Here is a 21,648-nt window from a genome sequence, read left to right as displayed (position 1 = left end):
CAGTATCCCTTGGGTGTCAACCCATGGTTTTCCTCTTTATAATTCTTCTTTTGGAGCTGTCCCAAGGGGATAGGCTTGGAGAAAGGGAGTGGAGGAACGAATGGCTTCTTTAAGCTAATGCTGGCAAAGAGATGAGAGTCTACCTGCACTGGCTCCTGCTCATGTTGCCCTTGAGACTGCACAGCTCATATCATATTATCTCTGCAAATTTAAGTACGTTAGGCAAACAGGAGATGTGTTGAGAAGCTTGGATGAGCATGTAGTTGCTCGCATGTAGTCTAGGGATTAAACCTCTTGGTGTTCATGTGCTGAATGACCATAGCGGCAGCGCCAGGTAAATGCAAGGGCTTTACGACACACTTAAGACCCATCAACTTAAAGTTAAGCACCTGATGAAGCAAGAGCACAGAGGAAGCAAAGGATTTAATGGGTGCCCCCAGCTATTCGAGCAGCATAGCGTAAGTAGAAGGGACAGACTATACCACCTCCTTGGTACCTCCCTCCCAGGACACGCTTTGAGCAGACTTGATGTGATGAGTAGCCATTCTGTGACCAAAAGGTCAGGCACAACATGCTTAGCCCAGATGCAGCTTTAATGGATGCGTCAGTGATTTACCTGTGAATCAATTTAAGCCCCTGTCTGCATGGCAGGATCTTATTGAATATTTGGGTGACAGCTTGAATTGAAATTGTAAAAGCCCCCGGTCACATCCTACGGTCTTTCATCAAGCAGAGGGACTAATGAATGCAGACCCTTGTTTTTATACTGCTAGCTTCAGGGTCGATTCTTTCAGGTACTGAAAACCCTTGATTGCTTTTCAGCCTAACAGAAGATGCGCGCGCTGGCATTTCCGAGGAGCATCCGCACTCTTCGGAAGATGCCTTGGGTAGCCTAGTTACCTGGCTCAGAGCTCCCCCAGCTGTGGCACGAAGCCCACAGACCTTATCAACAGCTTCATAGGAGTGAGACGAAAATCCAGATTCAAACCTGAATCCCCTCAAAGCAGGGAATGCTCTGTGGTCATTCCCATATGGTAAAGTGCTGCAGCTACTTTTGATAGTCTTATACAGAGCCCTGCCAGCACAAAGATCGAAGCATTGAGCCCAACGATCCATCAATCGCTCGTACTTGTGCATGCACCACATCTGTTTTTTTTCCAGTTTTGAAGCTAGGCAGTGCTGAGCTGAAGTGTCTTGGTGCAGATATTCTTTTCTTCTTCTGTCTGGTTTAGCAGGGAGAGATCAGAGGGAGCTTTTAGCAGCACAGGGAAACTGGCCTGTGCGAGCCAGACTCAACGGACTGATGCATGGTCCACACTGCAGGCTAATTTTCCTTCTGTGCAATCTTCATTCAGGGATGCTAGTTTGACAAAGATGGGTCAAGTAAAAGGAAAATGTCTTGCAGGTGTGTTTTGATACGGTTTAAAATAAGGAAAGCATGTGCAGCGGCCGCAGCAAGTGGGTTTGCTTAATCAAGGCCTGTTCCAAGACCAGTTGAATTCAGTAAAAACACTTCCACTGACTTCAGTGGACTCTGGATCAGATTTGTAATCCACAAAGGGTGGGTAGGTAATAAGGGTAACTTGGAGTTTTTTTCCCATTAAAAATTTCTTGTGGCTTCATAAAAATAACCCAAAAGAAATGCGGCTCAGGGTTTTGGGCTGCTACTTTAAACGCTCTTCATCTTCAACGCTTAAAAAATCCGTCATTTACCTAGATAAACCTGTTAACCAGCAGTCGGCACGTAAAGCGTTCGATATCTAGAAAACGCCATGTAAGATGCGTAGCATAAACCAATATTTAAAGAGTGCTTAATTGTTTCAAGGTGAATTATAGCTTTCATCATCACCTGGTCTAGAAATATTTTTAATGTCATAACTAGCCATTTTTGACATTGTCAAGAGTTTTTATGCATGTATTGGCATGAAGGTAAGAGCTAGTCTGCATGAAGGAATTGACTGACATATAGCTATAATGGAATAATTATTCCCCCTATAGCCGTGCTGCCATAACCCCTACCTGTCATGTGGGCATTTTCTTTTGGAATAACGACTACGCTCAGTTTTCAAGCCCATAGAAGAGAAAGTATGATAGCAAGTAACAAATGCATAGTTATTAAACTTTCTGCTTTCCTTGGAATTTTTCTCCAATGGCTTTATCAGATGTGGAAGTGTGGAAAGGAGTATTATTCATGCAGGTAAATGAGCCGTGTGAACTAGGGTGCTCTTGAGTTCTGCAATCAGCTGCAGCCTGAGTTGCGTGTGGCAGCTTTTTTTTCACATTGATTTGTCTAAAGTTTGCACTTGCCTCCCTTTTGGAGGACTGGTTGGAAACGATTAGCATTACTGAAAGCATCGCTACAGGTCTGAAAAGTACCAGTCGCTCGCTTACTGTTTTTAAGATGATTCAATCGTTACCGAACAGAGGCGAGGAAAATGGTGTGATTCTCAGCAGAAATGAGAGGGAAACTGTCTCAGACGGACATGCAGGCTGGGCACAGTGAGAAGGCTGTGCTTCTTTTGGAGCAAACCCTTTGTACGTCCTGATCCACTTTAAGATAACCCTGGATGCGACATTGCATGTCCAAGTCTTGCTGCACCCTGTTGTATTTCTGACCTCGTGGTATTATGCATGATGATGATGAGTCCTTTCCACTGCCCTGGAAACTACCTCAAGCTCATATGAGCTTGAAAAGCGCATCAGGGAATTCAAAAGTGTCATTATCCGTCTGCCAAAACAGGCACGCTCTGATTGTTGGTACAGATTTTCAGAAAACAAAGCCGAAATTTAAATTCCTAAATAATTAGCCTCATTTCACCAAAGCCCGAGGGATCCGGGTTGTCGCTGGAAGTTGTTGGGTGTTCAGCATTTGTGCAAGTCAAATCGCTTACCTTCATTTTTGGATTGAGTTTGGGAGCGCCCTTTACCTGTTTTAGAGAAAAAGAAAAAACATCCTCTTTGCCAGCTACTTATTCTTTTAACGTCCTTCATGCAAATATAGTCTTGTTCCTCCACGATCCTGTGAGCCTGCGATTTCAGGCAGAATGCGATGGAAACTTGTTGGGAACCAATTACAAACACATGGTCCTTCTTGGATGTGGATGAGAAAAAATGCTTTGGGAAAAACAACTGAATCCAGTTAAGAGTTCGTACAATTTTGATCAATGAATCCCGACCTGGCTGCGATTTATTAAAGGCTCATTTAATTCCATCAGTGCCTTGCCTGACACAGGGCCGAGTGAAATGTGGTGAGTCAAACGTTTAGCGAGGAAAGCAGCATTGGAGATGAGCAACGTAGGTTTTACTGACATCGAAAAGGAGTGTGGGGAAGAAGGGGGAGCTGACCCGTCCCAAACTGAGGGTTTACACACATCAGATATTGTGGCATTGGTGCAGCTGCAGAAATCGAGCCGCCAGGTTTGAGTGCTGCTTTGATCCGGTCTCTGAAACGTTTTTGGCTTGTTCTTGACTAATTGCAGTGCAACATGCTAATAAGAAGCCGATGCCTCCTGTAAAGCTCCCTCTGTAGAAACCATTTTAATTATGCAGTACAGATCACTGTCATTTTCCTGTCCTTTATATTTTCCCCCCAGGGGCGTTTGCATGACAGCAGGAGCTCTTTATCCCGTGTAATGGCGTGCTTTTCCCGCTGCAGTTCTCCACCCCGCATCTCTCTAAGAGGTTCCCAGGGTTTCTCATCCATCTCGGGAGCTTTTCTCTGGAGGCCCTGGGGCTTTCCTCTTATGGACCCTTCCTGGCGTCCGTCTGCCTACGTGTCGGGAGAAGGAGACGGCGAGATGTGTCGGTCTGCGGCATCCTTCTTGAAGGATGTTACGGTGGTCCATCAAACCGTACGCTGCACTCTTGGCCTTCTCGGTGTAGGGCAGAGGTGGGGACGTGGATGCGCTATCTGAAGGCAGACCTCTTTCGAGGAATAATGCTGAGAGAGAAGCCCTGTCTGCAAGAATGAAACGCCCGGGTCTGGCATGGAGGTTTCTTTGGGACTGGCAATTAAGGAAAGGCCGAGTTGGGTCCTTTGCACCATTTTGGTTTAAGTTGGGAATAGCAGCGTATCAGCTAGTATTTCAGACCCCCCGGCTTCCAACCGAGGAGGGGAGCAATACATGGTGCGCGTGGCGGCGGGGAGAACACAACGCGCTTTAAACCAACTCTGAACTTTGTTGAACTAGGTGTCAGCTGCATAGTAGGGTATGGTACACCCTTGTCTCTAAATACAGTGCTTATTTCCAGTAGAGTATTTTTTTTTTTCCAAGGCACAATACTAGAGTTTTGGGTCTCCGAGGCGTGTGTTTGTTCTTATTTTGTTCTCTTTTTTTTGTATCGTGATTCCTGTTCTTTGTAGCGGAAGACCCGGAGACTACCTCCAGGGCATGCTAAGCTCAAAAACTCACAGCTGCCGGTCGTCTGGGTTCAGAGGAGCAAAGCTCTCATCTTGGAGTGAACCTTTCCACCTCCCGGACTCGTGCGGGTATAGTAGGTAGCACGCTCCGGCAGGCAGCCTTTGATCCCAGCCGTGTTAGATCAGACCGGTGTGCTAGCACACCTTCCTCTAGAGCGTGGGAGCCACTGGTGATTTTCAGATTACCATTAGCCATGACCCTACATCTGGGTTTTCAAAAGCAGCACGGCTTCTTTAACTCCCACGTTCCCATGAAGGCAAAACTGTGTTCTCTGGGAGCCCTTAAAAACGTACATTGAAGAGGTGATGGGTCAGGGTTTTATGCCTGTGTCTTTGTATTGAGGAGACAAGCCCCAGAAGATCCTTTGGACTGAAGGAAGTACTGTGTTATTTTTTTGTTATAGTGAAAGAATTGATTAACTTGCTTGATCCTAAGAAAACGTAGGGGCTTTTCCCCCTCCCCACCGTGTTATGTGTTGCGTTGTACTCTAAAAGCTTTTTTAAACGAGCGTATTCACCTACATATAATGTGCACCCTTTCTTCCCAAACCAGCTGGTGTAAACTGGGGTGTGCATTATATGTAAAGAAATATGGATCCCCATAGGTCCAGAAACTTGACATTGGCACAGCAGTGGCTGCCACTCCTCCCTGGCCACCAAATTTCCAGCCCCGTGGGGAGTCCCTGGGCCAGATGACATGGCCCCATCCACAAGATCTGGAGCCCCAGCCCCAGCATGGCAGACAAGGCCAGGGCTCCCTGTGCCCTACCCCGTGTGCTGAGCTGATGGCAGGCTCAGGAGGGAGCTCAGCTCCTTGCTCCTCAGTTATTTACCCAAAGTAAGATTGTTTTGCTTTCACGCTGCCTTTTCAAAAACAGGGCGTGTGTTATATTCTCGGGCATTATCTGCAAAAACAAAAAATACAGTATTTCTCCAAGACAAGACTTTACAAGAGGTGCTACCAGAGTTCACGTTAATTTTGAAACCCATTTAGCAGTTTCCTCTGGGGCAATGAAAGTTGAGATCTTGCAGAGGTCGACGGGGCTGTTCCCATTCCCAATTTCATAACTGCTGCAGGCATCTTCTCCGCACAACGAGTGCGATCACAGCTTGATGCATTTTTGCACGTGCCACATGAGAGAACGTGCCTCCAAAAAGGAACGGAGGTTTTGTTTTTGTGCTCATTAATACTCAACGTAGCATCATAAGAAAAGGAGCATATTCCTTTCTTTAAGATCCTCCTTGTTTTCATAGTCTTTCATACATACCCTCTCTCTTCCCCCATGCACATTTTCCTCTTTCTTCTGGTGGAACGCTGCAATCTGCATTAATGATCTCGGTTTTGCTAAGTGATCGTAGGTTATATGCTGCTCCCAAGCAATACCTAACACTTTGCAACGTTAAATTACCTGTACTCAGAGAGCACCTTGTTAGAGTAAACAGGGATTTCTCCAAACTAGTGTCATTTGCAGTACTGCAAATTTTTCTAGAAGACTTCGTAGAACTCGGTACCCGTATCATATGTATTTCTAGTCCTGTATTTCTGGGTCTAGGCATTTCACCCAGAGGATTTCATTGCAATCCGAAGGGCTATGAATAGATGCAAAGGTCTAGCCCCTAACTGTAGAATTGGGGACCACTTTGTGCTTATGTTTTTGTTTCTTCCCCAAAAGTACCCTGTATTTTTTTTTTTTTCATTGTAATTAGAATAATTTACATAAGCTGTTTGTTTGGGGCTTCGTCTCGACTCACTGGCCTCAAAGGAGATTGTGAATAACATCATCCGTGTCAAGAAAATCGTATCGGTGCAAGACGGGAATAGGCGAGAGCAGAGTCACTAAGTGCTGTGTTACAGAAGTTAGAGTGAACTTCCTGGGAGATTTCCTTAGACCGTTTTGGGTAAAATCCGTGTGTCAGGAATTTGCACGCATGTGGTGAAGCTCGCTGCATGTGGCATATGGGGAGAAATGGGGCATTAGAAGGAACCATTTGAAGCTTGAGCTCAGTGTCCATTGAAGTCAGTGGGAATCATTACCCTAGGTTTTGGATCAGACAGCTAACAAGTAGTATAACGTAGCATCGTCTGGGATGTAAAAAAAAGACGAGGCATTTGTGTGCGCACGCATATAGGCCCCGAGTCAGGAATGATGCTTAAACTTGGGTTTGACTTTAAGCACATGCTTAAAACCCACTCAAGTTACACGTGCAAGCCTCTCCCCAGCCTGGCACTGTGTTGTGTCTATTTTAGGCATACATAGCTTTTAAGTGTCAAAATACAAATACTTTCGGTCATTTATTCTCCCGCGTATTGTATGCTCTGCTGTGCCGGTGATGAAAGAATTTAAGGTTTCCGGGGGCTGCAGAGATTTAGCGCCAGCCAAAGGCATCCATTACCGCTGTTGCAAAGTCAGCTATGAAGACTCCCAGATTCGAATGGACAGTTCATTCATCCCAGAAGGAGGCAGCCCGCAAGGCAATTGTAATAACCCTACATGGCAGGAAAAGTTGCTGAGCTGTTTCCAAGTCAGTAACATTCAAGAAATTTAAGTATTGATCAAATGTGCAGTAGTCTGTTTAACCTGCTACGGGAATTTCACGAGCAGGTCCCTGTCTTTAAAGTATTTGAGATGAGCCTGCAATAAAAGTCCCCAAGTCAAATCCCCCAGGATTCTGAGCTTCTTCAGAATCCATATGTGGGTCCAAAATGGCATGCTTGCAAATGGGACAGACCAGCCTGCCTGCAGATTCGGGGTTCATTTCTGCTTCACTGGTTTTGGCACGTGTCTCTGGCTGCTTTCAATGGTATTTCACTTGTATAGACCTGATGGAGTGGAGTGGAAAGTCGGACCACAGAGATATAAGGCCAAACCCGTATTTATAAACAACAGGAAAATCCAAAATCAAACCCGCACATGTGATGCTTCCAAGCGGAGCCCCTTTGCAAGGACTCTTTCTACAAGACCTGCGGGTCTTTTCTTTGCCAGAGTCTTCCCCAGGCTGACTTTGTCAGTAATGCTTATGCTTTACACCCAGGAAAAGGTTTCTAGTTTGTCCTCCTTTTCTAAGGATGCATTGCTGTGGCAGAGGCCACCTCTAATTTTAGCTTAGAATGAAAGTTATGTCGGTATTTTCCCCAGCTGAAAAACCATAGCATCTTTGGTGCAGAAATCCCATAGTTTGGAGGAATATTTCCCTGCGGTACAATGGAAATACCACGCGGGCTTGGAAAGTAGGTCCTGTTGTAATGAAAACCATTTTCTCTGCATTTGTGTGATGTGCTCAAATCAATCATTTCCTGTGGAAGAGCTGACAACCGGTTTTGCACAGTGTGGCTCATAATTACTAGCTGTTGCAAAAATTTAAAAAAAAAATGTTTCAAAGGAAAAAAAGTTTTGTGTATTAAGAGTATCTTTCCCACTGAGTTTCCGCTGTTGGAGATAGAAAAGTTGAGTGTAGGATTTGTATTGCTGACGGCAAGCCGGTAAGAGAACAGACTCTAGGACTGGGGTAACAATGATTTAAGGTCAGCGTGGAGGATGTCTGTCCAGATGCCCCATGCTATACAGCTGCTATGGCAGGGGCGGGAAATTATTTTGGGCAGAGGACCACTTGCTGAGTTTCGGCAAGCCATCGAGGGCTGCATGACTGGCAGCCCTGGGCAGATTAATATTAATTTTCTAAATTTTTTAGGGGCCCCGCGGGCTGGATAGAATGGCCTGGCGGGCCACATCCGGCCCCCGGGCTGCATTTTGCCCGCCCCTGTGCTATAGTATGCTGACTCTAAGCAGAGGTGTAGTGTTATGGATGGTCTACACACCAACTTGAAGTGCAATTTTAAATAGTCACTGTACAGATGCACTTTCTTTGGGCTAAAAGTAGCTAATACCAATTCAGATTATTTTGATAACAAACTGCCTTTTAGGAAACAAGTTTAGTTATTTAAATAGGTGCAAGCTTGTGTGCAGGCTAGCTGTATGCTCATGAGGACCAAGTCCAAGATCCTCACCAGTATTTAGGAGCCTCACCCCTATTCATTAGGCCCAACGCGCTTGATTCAGTGTCCTGCAAAGTCAGCAGGAGCGCTCTCATTGACTTATTTGGTGTTTTGAATCCGGCCCTAAATTTACTCAGGACCTTAAAAAATGTACGACCTGAACTAAGTTTGACCCGAAAAGACTTGGCAAGCCTTTAAATATATTTGTACACTTTCAAAATGTCTGCCGTCTTGAGTTTGTTCTTCTCGGTATAAGTGATCTTCCCCTTGCTGGAAATTCTTCAGTAATTGTAGTGTGGGAAAATTCACCAGCAGCAAGCTGTTTTTCCCCTTGGCCCATGCCCCAGGATCAGCTTCCAGACGATGGCTTTGATTGCAGCACACTTGGACGCGAATGGCTGTTGCTTGTGCGCCCCTGAAAGATCCCAAATGCTGGAGGTCGGGAGCTAAATTCTCGCGGCCCCTGGAGAACCTGCAAGGTTACATCGGCCGGGGAGAGCGAGCCGTCAGGTCAGCCTTCGGACGGACATTTATTGTAGGAATTCGGGGAGAGCTCTTGGGCTGAAATGAAATCCCCAGCCTGGAGCTCAAGTGTTCCTAGTTAGTGATTTTATTGCTAAATAATTTACAGAATGAGTTCTTGCCAGTTTTCATAAGTGAAACATTTGAAGTATGCAAAAACATATTTTATGTCTCCCTGGAGCGGCTGCTCTGGTGGGATGGAGAATAATCTAGCCTCTTTTTCCCCTCCCTCCCTCCGCTGTTCTCTATGTAGATCGCACTAAAGCAGCGTGTGTTGTGCACAAATTGAAACTCACACTTAAATAGTCACTGTACAGACGCTTAACAGTTGAAGATGCTTGTGAGATGCTGACAGCTAGATCTTTGGCATATATTTTCTCTTGTTTGCCCTTTTGTATATAGTTGTGGGGAGGCAAATCTGCCCAGTGTTGCTCATCTCTTTCTCTGTCCTTGGGGTCAAGAACTTCGCATGCCAGATTCAGATGTTATGGCCCTTTTGGTAGCTGTTCGTTTGAGCCCAGCCTTGTCACCCGTTTGCAATATTGCACGCTCTTGAATGCGCCATCCCCCTCCCAGGTCTGTCAGCTCCATCCTGCAAAATTTAGCTGATGTTTTTTTTTCCCTGGGGCTGCACCACAAGGAGCCGACCGGTGCAGTTACATCCTTGAAGTCGAGAGGGCTTCAGACATCAAAGTCAGAAGAGTTTTCTGTGCCCCTCTTCAGCGTGGAGGAAGCAGGGAGGCAGGGGTCAGCACTCCCCTCCTCCTTGGCGTGTAGGACCAGAGCCCCCAGGCTAGTGTGGCCATTGCTCATGTGTGCAATGAGGAAAATGCATGTTCTCGCAACCTATGAGAGACGGTGTCATTTCAGATCCCGCGGTGGGAGGGGAACATGCAGCAAGTCTGCACGAGAGGGAGGATAAAGCGGGGCTCATTTGGTAACTTTCTGCCCCGGGAAGGAAAGACTGGAGCAGCAGAGAGAGCGCTCTGCGTGTAACGGCGCAGGATGCCACCAAGAGAGCAACCTCTTTGTAAAGTGCTTTGCGACAAAAAGCACTGGGCGGCTGTGTAACAATCGTCCCCTTTCAGCCTCGCAGCTACCGTCCCTTAGATGTGTGCGGCACCAGAGAACAGGGGTGAGATTTTGCCCCCGAGCCCCCCCACAGCGAGACCCAAACCTGCTCATCAGGATCTTATTCCTTGGGACCCGTGCTGCCGTCTGGACGTGGCCGAGGTAACCACGAAGCTTTAGACGCCGTGACCGCAGGATCAAACTCTTAGTTCCACCACCCGAGCTGGCACATCGAAGCCAAGAGCTGCTGCAAATCTGAGCTTTTTCCTAAGTATATTTAGTATTTTTATTTCTCATAAAGGGGAACATGGCACACCCCTAAAGGGACATTTTAATCAGGCATTAAGGTTGGTAAAACCACCTGTCTTGGCAGGATCTGCTTTTGTATACCCATTCTTCTATAAAACTTCAGCAGTCCCCAGCATGACATAAGAGTTGTCCATCTATCCATTTTGCTTTCATAGATGGGGTTTTTTCCCCCTGTGATACGGGTTCCTGATAACAAACTACTGGATGCAATAGAGCAAAGGTATGTTTGAGCTCTTCAGCAGTCGCACCGTATGCAAACTCCGCCATCCTCCGTTCCAGTTAAATTTTAAACGACGCGTTTGCATCAAGGTGGTGGCAGTTCTTTCACGAGGCTGTGGACCGAGGGGAATAATCTGAAAAGGTTTGATTTGCCAACGGCTCGTTTTATAAATTAAAAAAAAAAAAGAAACCAAAGCCAGGTTTTCTGTCTCTCCTCTCTGTCCTTGCTGGATCTGGGGCCCTTCTGGGTAGTGAGGTGGTGGGAATGTGAGCGTGAAGATAGAGCAGAGTCACTGTAACTTTAAGATAAAAGGCTGATGGTTTGCAAATGGGCACCAGCTGCAGAATTGGAGTCCTGGTTTTGAACGTTGCATCCTCCCAGAAGCTTGGGCGGGGAAGGGGAAATGTAATGGTCGTATCATTTGGCAGTCGGGGAGCTTCCAGTTTCAGTGGGATGCTGTTGCATTAATAGTCAGACCCCGTATCTGACTCGGAGACCTCTCCATCCTATCTCCCTGTCTCTCGCTTGGGATACCCCTAGCATTCACAAGTTGGTACCCTGCCGCACAGACCGCCTTGACTCGTGCAGGCGCTTCTGTTGCAGAGACTTTCTTCGGTCTCTCCAATGTGTGGACTATACTTGAATAAACTAGGGGGAGGTCAAGTGGATAATGGAAGAAGCTTTCACTCCAGACGCGGACTGCGCCAGCACTAAAAAAATATTGGGTGTTCAACTTTACCCCCTTCTCCCTTAATGCACCGTTGTGCTGCTGTGTAGTGGCTCAGGAGCCGTTCTGCGGGGCAGATTCAGCTGTTGCATGGGCAAGTGTCAGGACTTCTTAGCCCAAACTACATTTCTAACCGCACAGCGCTATGAGTAACTCTCCAGGATCCCTGGGGTTAATTTCCAGGATGCTGGGCTGAGTCCTATGCATTCCTCCGTGGTCCTGGTGAAGGCAGACTGCGGGCCCCTCTCTTTGAATGAATTGCAGCAGATGTGTGCCAGCTCATCGTCACCACCACCCCGATGACAGGCTGTAGCGTCTAGTTCACCCGCCTCCAACTGGGAAGCTTTTCTGCCCTCTGTCACCAGTTGGAGGAAGCAGCCTCCAGAAAGCAGCTGTTTGAGTGTCATCTCGAGCTCTAGAAATATGCTGTTGTGAAATTATTGGTGCCCCTGGTGACCTGACACTTCTGCTGGAAACAAAACAGGGAGATTTATTTTTTATGATCATTCAGCTGCATTTCCTAACAGGCCCTCAATGACGAGAGATGTGAGCATGTGAAAAGAAGAAGGAAAAAAAGCCCTGAATAATTACAGGTATTGTGTATGTAAGCATCACTTACATCTTCTGTGAAGCAAATATCCTGCTATTTAAGCTTCCAGTGAGTGTGGAAGGGGAAAACTTGAGCTTGCAAATATGAATCTAATTTTAGAGCCCGAGTTCTTGAATTCCCAGGCTTTTTATTTTATATTCCTTTCCATCCACATCCACCCACAGTCATGATTTTTCTCCCCACAGTAAAACTGTGCAGAACTGTGTTTTTTAGTTCTCCCATCAAACCTTCCATACTAAGCCATGTTGCCTACACCATTTTTGAGAAAATAAAGCATCATTGAGGCTCGGGAACATGATTAACATGCAGTGCATGCAAGTATGCAAGTCTCTGCTGAAAAGTGCTTTGAGAGGAGAGGGATGAACAGAACAGCTTCAGCAGAAACTGTGGCTTTTTTGTTTTTCTCCCCCACCATCCCCAAAGTATAAGTAAAGCCTAAAACAAAAGACTTCAGCCAGCGCACAGTCTCTAATACCCACACAGCATATTTTCTTTGGCTAGTATGTGCTAGTCAGGTACACAATATAGTAGTAAAGTATTTTTAATAGGTGGTTGGTGACTATCGAACATGGACCATGGTCTTTTTAGATCACCAGTCTCAGGCACAGACTTTGAGGGGATGCTCCCGACCTGGCCCCTACCGCCCACAGCACCGACCTTGGTTGTTAGGCCTCTGCTGTTCCTCACTCAGATGCCGAATGCTGCATCGCCTTGGGAAAGCCAGCCCTGCTTTCTGAGCCTCTTCCTCCCCTCCCATCTTGTCTATTTAAATCCTACGGTCTTTGGAGCAGGGGTTGTTTCTGTGTGCATGTATCTGCACTCTCCCTTGTGCAATGGGGCCCTGCTCTCCATCGGTGCCCTTAAACTTCACTTTAATATAAGCAATCAGAGCCACACGCTGCACCTCCTCAATCCATTATCATCATTCAGCGTTATCCTAAACCTGGATCGCACCTCACAGGCAAGCCGCACATTTAAGAAATACATATCTAAAGAAACACAACTGGAAAATCTCTTTAGAACAGAGAAAAAGCCAATGCAGGTAGTAAAATGCCTTGAAATGAGCATTTACTCAGCAGTTTTAATTAATTGGCGTAGCTATGTATATCTGTACAGTTAGCACTAGAAGGGGGAAAAATCCCAGTGTGTCTCTGTGCTAAAATGGCCCAGTGCGTCAAGACTGGGATTGCTTATTTTTTTCTAGATTTCCCAGCTCACTTCCCTCTGTAAGCAAGAAATCGTGATTTCTTCTACTGCAGTCAAGTGTCGAAGTTTCCAATTTCTGCAGTTTGGGAAAGGACAACACACCTTGCATATCTCCTCGGGCATTGCCTGTAACGGCTTCCTTTTGTTCTGCTGTTCTCTCTCATAATTACTCTTACATCAGTGCTTTAAAAATCACTTCAAAAAATGAGAAGCCAGTGACAGGGTCATCTGCCAGAATAAGTGCGTTGCCCCTCGGTGTCTGATAGCGGAGGGCCCACAGTTCTTCATATACCCCAAAGCTTTGCATGACCAATGGGTATTTGGGTGAAATGAGTGGCATCCTCCACAAAGAAAGCGAATATGAAGCACATCCTCATAGGGTTATACAGATGTCAAGAAGTGCTGGAGAGGGCTTGTGGAAGGATGTAATTTATTTAAAATGTTGATACCAGATACCAAGGTCCAGGGTCTAGGATGCTGGGCCCTCTTGAGTGACTTGGCTTCTATTACTGGTTCAGCCATTTATCTTAGCAAGATGTTGTCCATCTCTGTACTTACATGTCCTTTTCCATCTTTCCTCTGGCTTGTCATCAAGATGGTTCACTCTTTGAGATATTGGTCATTGCACCCGGCGTAACGTGCCCTGCTCTCACGGAGGGTCACTCAGAAGTTGATTGCTGATGGAGAGTGACAGATGGTGTTTTCACCTGGCTCTGTAGACGGTAGGAACATGCACATGCCCAAGCCAGGGGGATGGGTTGTTAGTGGATGTAGTCGATGCTTGTAACGGCAAAGATCTTTCGGGGGCACGTTACTGCATTGTATCTGGCCTCTGGGGCACCATGATTGCTTCCTGCCTTTGTGCTGCGGTGACGCTATGTTGCAACATCTGTGCTGCCTCCTCTTGTGGTGTGGTTGTGCTGTATCTGTGATATTGCAATATATTTTTGATGCTGCCCTTGTCCTGGAAAACGAGGACTGTGCAGTCACTTACAGGGTGGGCAGTAAACTGTTTTCAGAGCGTCTTGGCAGTGTTTGGACAATAATGTGCAGCTGGTTTCCAAGCCTGGGAATAGGCTTTTGAGGCAAGGGAAGGGGTAGGGAAAGCACTTTGTTACGGGAGTGATTTTTGGTACCTGTGCATTTGGAAGCGGAAGCCGTGCATCACTACAGCTGGCAGCCAGGTGTGGTCTAGTCCCGGGGTGTCAAACTCGCCTCGAGACCTAGGCTGGATCCACACCATGAGGCTCCTTGCAGGCCAGATCCAGCCTGAGGTATGCAGAGGCAGCTCCAGCCCTGACCCAGAGCACGTGACAAGCAGCCCTGGTGCTGGGCACATAGCACGGCTCTGGCTTCTGCCTCGTTGTTAGAGCGGGAGCCACTGCCCCATGCCCCACGGTGCCACAGCAGCCCCAGCTCCAGCACGGGTCAAGTGTCCAGCCACGTGTCCAGCACGGGCCAGGTGTCCAGCCACATGTCCAGCATGGGGCAAGTGTCTTCATCATGGCATGGCGGTGGGGCCGGCAGCCGAAGAGGTAGGGCAGTAGCAATGGGCACAGTGGCTGGAGGATGACTGACTGGGGCTGTATCAGCCCTCGCTTGATGCTATGTCCACCAGAGCCCAAAGGCCGCAGACTCTGTGGCAAGCCCCTTCTTCCCCCAGCTACACACCCCAGTTTCTGGAAGCCCTTGATCTGCAAGTGAAATGTAATGCCTTAAATGTCGGCCGGCAAAGTAGCAAGCGCAAAGTTGTCTAACGACCAGGAAAAGGGTAAGAATCGCACCTTAAACTTCAGGGGCCAGCACCCTTTTCTCAGCTGCACCAGCAGAAGTCTGAAATGGTTTCACCGACTCGGCCCCCAGCTGGAGTTTTTCTCTCTGAATTTGTTGCAGGTAAAAGCAATTTCTTTGTGCCCTGGAAGGAGGGAGCTTTTGCTTTGCAGCCAGGCCAGTCCGTGGAGCAGATCTGTGTTTATGCTTTTGTATTCTTGTAATTGGATTGTTCTGAGATTAAAAGATCTGGCTTCATGAACGCTCACCACGGAGCAGGAGAACGTTCCTTACTCCGATCTTGCCAATCTCCGGGCTGCTAGTTCCCAGCTGATCGGCCCCAGCGGCCGGGTTTGGGTTGTTACGGACGCTGGAGGCTCAAGTCACAAGATGGCAAACCTGCTGTTAAAATATGCAGGCTCACAGATGGAGCCTGCATCTCGGAGGGGGTCTCGTGGATCAAGTGTTCGGTTGGGGCGGATGCCAGCAAGGGCAAAATAGCCTCTTTATCCACCAAAGTCGTCAGGTGATACGCGCTTTGACCGTGCCTAGCAAATACCATGCTGCTGTCCTTCGGGCACCTGTTCAGCTTCCAGGACGGCCAGGCTGGTGGGGTGAGGTGCTCGCTGCGTGCATGCCTCTTGGCTTGCTTTCACTGCGTGGGGAAAAAGCTTGCAGGCTTTCAGTTCGGATGTGCTGTTTCTTCTGAATTATGTCGTGTTTAACTCCTCCGTGTTTTTAACCAGCCAGGTTGGCTCATGGGTTAAGTGGCAAAAGCCCGTATGCACAAGCTGGGAATAAAAAATAAAAATAAAAAATTGCCTGGATAGGAGGCTGCCAAAAAAAGACAAGGCACCAAGAAGTCCTTCTCTGTCACAAGCCCTAGGAGCTGAAAGCAGGCACTTCTAGCAGGTGATGTGTGTATTCAGTGCACCTACAGGATACCTTCCTCCTGTGCAGAGATCTTTGCTCAAAGTTTCTCCCTGCAGATCCCAGTGGCGCACACCTGCTTCCCTCACCTCCCATCCCGGATAAATGCTAGGTTTGGTAGTAGGGCAGTGAGCCTGACTCAAACACCCGAAATAAAAATCCGCAATGGCTATATTGCAAAGTGATGGCGTACCTCAGTAGGGGAGAGAGGGGCAAGACTTTTGGGTCCGCTGGCTGACTCCGTCTGACTCCTCCAGACTGTATTGTGCCCCCCGTTTCTCCTTCTCCACCTCCCTGTTGCTTAATCTGGAGAAGAGTAAAGATAAATATTCCCATCGCACGAGAGCACTGTGCGGTTTCATTAGGGTGTGTAAGGGCGATTAGTGGTGGTGCTGCTGCTTTAAACAGAAGAAATATGTTGGATGGTTTGGTCTAAATAAATTGCTTGAAATATTTCTTGCCTGCTTTATTGCTCTATGTAGCAAATGGGCATCTTATGGTTTGGAAATCAACCCCTCAAAACCATTTAAGATGGCAACAGTCCTCTCACTCCAGCCGAGGAAACTTAATTGGGTCTCTGCTACTAGCATTGCCGCAAGCGGTACTTCAGCACCCATGGGTCACTCTTGGGAGCCAAAGGAAGGGAAAAAAATGACCTCAAACATGGGTTCAGACATGACCTTGTATTGCAGCGATTACAGTCGGGTCTGAAGGACACATTCCAGTCCAAATTTCAGCTTTGGAAGAGCTTTGATGTTGCAATTATGACCCCAGGAGATCAAAAGGGAATCCACTATCTGGGCTCGCAATCAGAACAGCCTGCGACTTCCCTTGTGTCCTGAGCAACTCCTACCTGTCTGCTTTGCTGCCGGAGCCTGCGCAGAGGGATGCCAAGTAAGGAGGGACGGTCCTATGGAAAAGCAGGGTCGGTCTGCTCCGCAGCACATCCTTTTTTTCCCAGTTGTGCAATGATGAGCTAAGCAATGATATAACATGGTCATTCATAACGGCGCGGCTCTCATTGAGAGCATGGCAAGGTTGCCCTCCAAACACTGTTGGCTAGATAGCCTGTCCTGTCCTCGTGCAGGGGGGCTTGGCAAGAACCGTTTCTTCCCTTTTGCACCCTTCGTGCTGGGGCCAAGCACGATGTCTGTGCTTGAACTCATTGCAGCGCTGGTGATTTGGCCAGCTCAGACGAAACGGGGAGAAAGAGAGCGGTATGTGGTGGGCTGTTATAGCCAGCAGGGTGCGCGGGACCACACACCGCATTGTCCTGAGCCGCGGCACAGCAGATATGCATCAGCTCCAGCAAGAGTCTGGAGTTAGTCCAGTCTTGCTCGAGCCACCCTCCCACAGGCATAGCCGTTTCCAGCTGGCCTCATTCTGCTCTTATCTTCCCCATTTGTCTCTGGTTTCCATAGCAGTGTTAGGGTGGACCTAGCTACATGCACCCCCCTCTTCCTGATGCTACATTTTTTTTTTTTTTTTCTTTTATTAAAAGTGGCAGAAAAGGCCAGTGAAAAAATAAAAGTCGGGTTGTCACCGAATGCTACCTAAACATAGAGGACTACGGATTTTAACTTCGGGGGGCACTGTTCTTTGTTGAAAAATGTTATCGGTGGAGCCCGTGCTGGCAGGTTTTCATCTGTGCTCTTGAATACGCTCATTGATTTTCCTGTTTTGTGTTGCTGCTGTTGTTCAAGGGGTTACCCAGGGCCAAGCCGAGCTTGAAAACGCTCCCCGTTGAAAGAGCGGCTTCTCTTTTTTTGGAGGCCTTACTCTTCATTGTTTTGAGTGATATTTATGAAAGTTTTCCAAAGGGCTTGGGGAGCGAGGGATGGGGGAGGAAAGAGAAACGCAGGTATCTGGGTAATGGAAACCGAGGGCAAATTGAGCCTAAGGACAGCAGAGGTAATGTACTGCTGTGAGTGCAGCGACTCTGAATATTTCATCTCTAACCAGCAGCGCGTAATTCTCTCCCTGTATTACATACCCTTTAACAGAGCACCATGAGCGTGCGCTGGCCTGGCTTCGCTCCGCTGCGATAATGGACTTATTTCGGTATCCGTGCGGTATTGTCTTGAATCCCATTATTCAGCTGAGGAACAAATCTGTTCCAGTGTATCGCTTTAACCTTTGATGTATGAGGGCTTCCTCTTCCCCCCCCTCCGCCATCTCCCACATGCTTGCAATATTTATGACTTTTGATGTACTAGGACACCCTAGCAGCCGCCTATGGTACAGTTGCAGCTTGAAATGCATCTTTTTATTGCATTTTGTAGCAATGGCTTCACATGGGTCTCTCTAAAGATGCATGTGTTATAAATGAGCCACTGAGAGCACTTGGTCTTCGTTGCTTTGACTTTTAGAGGCTTTTGACTAACATTAAGTTGGGTTTTAGTCGGCTACCAAATGGCTCTTAGTGCAAGCCATTGTTTTTTCTCGTGCCAATCCTTTCCTCTGGGTTGTGACTACACGTGTCATTTTTTGGCGGATCTAGGATTTCAAGGATTATTTCTGGATTGGCTCTGTGGCCATTTCTTGGCCAGACATCATGCTCTGTTTCCATACTCCGAGGGGTTTTGTTTCAAAGGGTTAGTCATGGTCAGTAATAAACTTCAAAGTATTAGATACAGATGTGCAGGATAAGAGTTCAGCTTGACAAATGTATTTCTACCCAATAGGGAAAGTTTGTCTTTTTTCTACCCCCACCAAGGTCTCTGAATAGGGCTGGAAGGGACCTCTTGAGATCGTCAGGTCCAGCCTCCCTGTGATCGGGCAGAAAAGACCGCTAGGGTCACCCAAAACCAGCAGTCTCTTGAAAAACTTAAGCACTGCTGCTCCAAAGACCAATTTTCTCTCCCTGATCATGGTTTATAGGGTCATCAAGCTCAAAGGAGAGAGCGATGCTTCTGGAGGAGAACTCTGCGCTCCTTTGTAAGCATCCCCCCGACACGCACGCCCAAAACCACGTCCACACCCACGCAACCCAGTCTCGATTACAGTGAGATTCATAGTAAGTTGGTGCTTTGGGGGGTGGGGAGGGATCAACATGACTTCCTGGCTAAGGGGGTTCCTCTCTGCTTTGCCGGACAATAAATAGCATGTGTGCGAACCAGGAAAAGCGGTCTCGTCGCGAGGTATGTGGTTGCAGTCCGGGCACAGGGGTTTGATGGTTGCACGGGCAGATCCGACGCGACGATGCCTGTTACCAAATGTGAATCTGCTGTCTGCCTGCTGGAGTGACTGAAAACTTGCCAGCGCCGAAGAGAGCAGGCAGTCACTTCCTCGCATTGTGTTCTCTCTTCCTCCAGTGCTGTTACGAGAAGAAGTGTCCCAGCTTCAAGAGGAGGTTCACCTGCTCCGCCAAATGAAGGAAATGCTGACAAAAGACCTGGAGGAGACGCATGGCAGCAAGTCGACGGAGGTGCTCTCTGCCACCGAGCTCAAGGTCCAGCTGGCACAGAAGGAGCAAGAGCTAGCGCGAGCCAAAGAAGCCCTGCAGGGTAAGAGCGAAACCCTCCCTCTGTTTCTGTACCTGGGTCTCTCCGTGTCCCGCTTGCTGTGGGTGGTTCTCTCGCATGTCTTTGCTGCCTGCTCTTTTCCTTCCCCTCTTTCTGCCTCGTCGTCCTCTTCTCTTTCTCTGCCTCCTCCTCCGCTCTCGTCCTCTCTCTTTCCCCGCCTGCTAGAACATCCTGAGGTTCGTCCCAAGATGTTAGCTAACAAGGAAGGAGAAACTGCACCTTTCCTTCTCACGGCAGGGTTTACAGGCACTCTGGAGCCTCCTGCTTTTATCCAAGGGGAGTTGGAAGAAGCCGAGCTGCTTCTGAAGATCCTTTTACACTGAGCTGATGGGGAAGTTGTTTGCAAGGAGCCAGCTCAAACGATTTGGCTCTGAGCAAGAGCCTGTGTCTTCTCTCTAATGTAATCCCAGTGGCTGAATTCCCTGTCATCAAGGGCATATTCATTTAGCTTTCTGAAGGGTGTTTTCACTGGACTGGGTACTATTTTCACTTAGCACCCTCTTTTGAAGGGTGTTTTCCACTGGACTGGGCACTATCCCAGTGTTGTCCATCTGTGTATGACACCTTCTGAACCCATTTGCTCCTGTCTGACATTAGACAGGGCGTGTAAAGGTGAACATCACTCATGACAAGGCATTGGCACGTAAGTGTTTGATTTAGGCTTGCCTGGATCCCAAGGTTTGCTTTTTCTTTGGATGTAATCAAACTGTTCCTCTTCCTCGTTTCCTAATTGCCCCTGCTCCGGAGGTTTGCTTCGCTCTCCTTTGGAAATGGAAAGCAGTGTGCACGTGTGTAAGGAGGGTGACCCCTCCTAGCAGAATGACCGACTGGCTGCAGGTCCTTCCCTCCAGCAGGACAAAGCTGTGCTTTTCACCACTATAGGTGTCATTTTAAAAAAAAGACAGATGTCTGTCGCTATTTTTGCACTCTGCATCAGTTATAAGAGACAATTTGCCACCAGTGCCAGGACTACCAGGAGTGGCCAGAACCGGCCTGTATGTGGATACGATCCAGGGCATTATGTCGTGTTTCTCATGCTCTCTGTTTGTAGGGTTGCTATTAGCTCCTGTATGAACTCACGCAAGATAGTAAGCACAGTGTGTACCTCTTCCCAACTGAAGGAAGTTGGTGGGGTGCGAGGAGGTGCAGGCTCAACGCTTTTCACGAGTGTGGCAGCCTGCTTCTACTGACGCTGCCTTTATTCATCTCCTGCTTGCGTGCACGGCTGTTGTGAGCGCGAGTGAGATAGGGGCAGCCGCTCCCAATGAAAACACAAATGAAATGCCGCTCCTGCCCAGCCCGTGGGGGAGCTCCAGCTGAGTCCTCTCCTGCTGCTTCCCTGTGATTCTGGGCCAGCTCAAAAACCTACAACCCTAGGCGCTGCATTTGGCGGTACAGTCTCTTGAGCTTCACTAAACGTGGTGCTCTCTTATTTCTGAGCCAGCACAGCTTGCAATCAGCAGCGGCACCAGCTTATTTATATATTTTTCTATAAATCTTGGTCTCTGGCAAATTGATCCTCTCACACGTAGGGAAGTAAATACTAGATTCTGGAATTCCCGTTTAAAAAAAAATCAGTCTCTTGACCAGGAAAGATGGTTGGCAGAAACATCCGAGTTTGTAGGGTTTGTAGAGCGTGGGCAGCTGCACGCCTGCAGTGGATTTGCTGCATAGTAATGCTGTTTCATCAGTAAAGTGTTGAACCGAGTTTAAGGGCTGTAAGGTCAAATGATGCATCGAGAGAAAGATCAAAAAAAAAAAAGCCGGGGGGGATGGTGGGAAGCCCATGGAGAACCAAGTATAGTAAATATAAGGCAATCCAGTCACTGAAGCAGGCGGGCAATGAGGACAGGCCAGTCTCTTGAAAAAGCGTTTGGACCGAAGAGATGGGAGGGATCAAGCCAGGCAAGACCTAAGAGCTCATCATGTTGGCAATGGGAAACGTATGAAAGAGAGATGAGGAGAGACCTCGAATTGTGTGAGCTTCCTAGGACCTCTGGGAGAGCCACCCAACGTGCATCATTCTGCTGGATTGCTCAAGGTCCTGGGAGCTCTGTTGCTTGATGTTTAAAAGGCATTCGTGCATGTCAAAAAAGGCATCAGATGAGTGTTGGCCTTGCTGGCCTGGTCTGAGCCACAGCAGCGCTCTCTGGCTTTTGAGATGCTTTACGGCGTGAGAAATAGCTCAGGAAAAATCCAGGTTGTTCCCATTACCTGAAGCTGGGACTGGAAAAGCATTCCCCAGGCAGACCACATTGAGCTTAATGAGGTGAGTGAATGAAAAGGACAAAGAAGCTGAAGAGCGGGGATTAAAAACTCCGAGGCAGCTATGTCGCCACGGGGAT

General features: G+C 47.8%; 1 protein-coding gene across 12 annotated transcripts in view; it reads left to right on the top strand.

Moving 5' to 3' along the window:
- The window catches only part of KAZN (kazrin, periplakin interacting protein), a 236,425-nt gene that overhangs the window by 109,779 nt on the left and 104,998 nt on the right, over positions 1 to 21,648 (top strand). For 6 of the 12 annotated variants that reach the window (XM_025198103.1, XM_025198101.1, XM_025198104.1 and 3 more), the window contains exon 2: positions 19,094 to 19,285. The exons of 1 other annotated variant lie outside the window; for it this stretch is intronic. In XM_025198103.1, the coding sequence (XP_025053888.1) occupies positions 19,150 to 19,285 (136 nt within the window). In that variant the 5' untranslated portion in view covers positions 19,094 to 19,149. Of the gene's footprint in view, positions 1 to 18,659; positions 18,796 to 18,828; positions 18,920 to 19,093; positions 19,286 to 21,648 lie in introns of those variants that run through there. 5 more of the 12 variants (XR_003092892.1, XM_014517544.2, XM_025198108.1 and 2 more) reach the window with 3 other exon arrangements.

The sequence above is a fragment of the Alligator sinensis genome, unplaced genomic scaffold (assembly GCF_000455745.1).
Source record: "Alligator sinensis unplaced genomic scaffold, ASM45574v1 scaffold569_1, whole genome shotgun sequence".
Classification (NCBI taxonomy): Eukaryota; Metazoa; Chordata; order Crocodylia; family Alligatoridae; genus Alligator; species Alligator sinensis.
The sequence above is the reverse complement of the archived record's forward strand: the minus strand, read 5'-3'. Positions and strand labels throughout refer to the sequence as shown.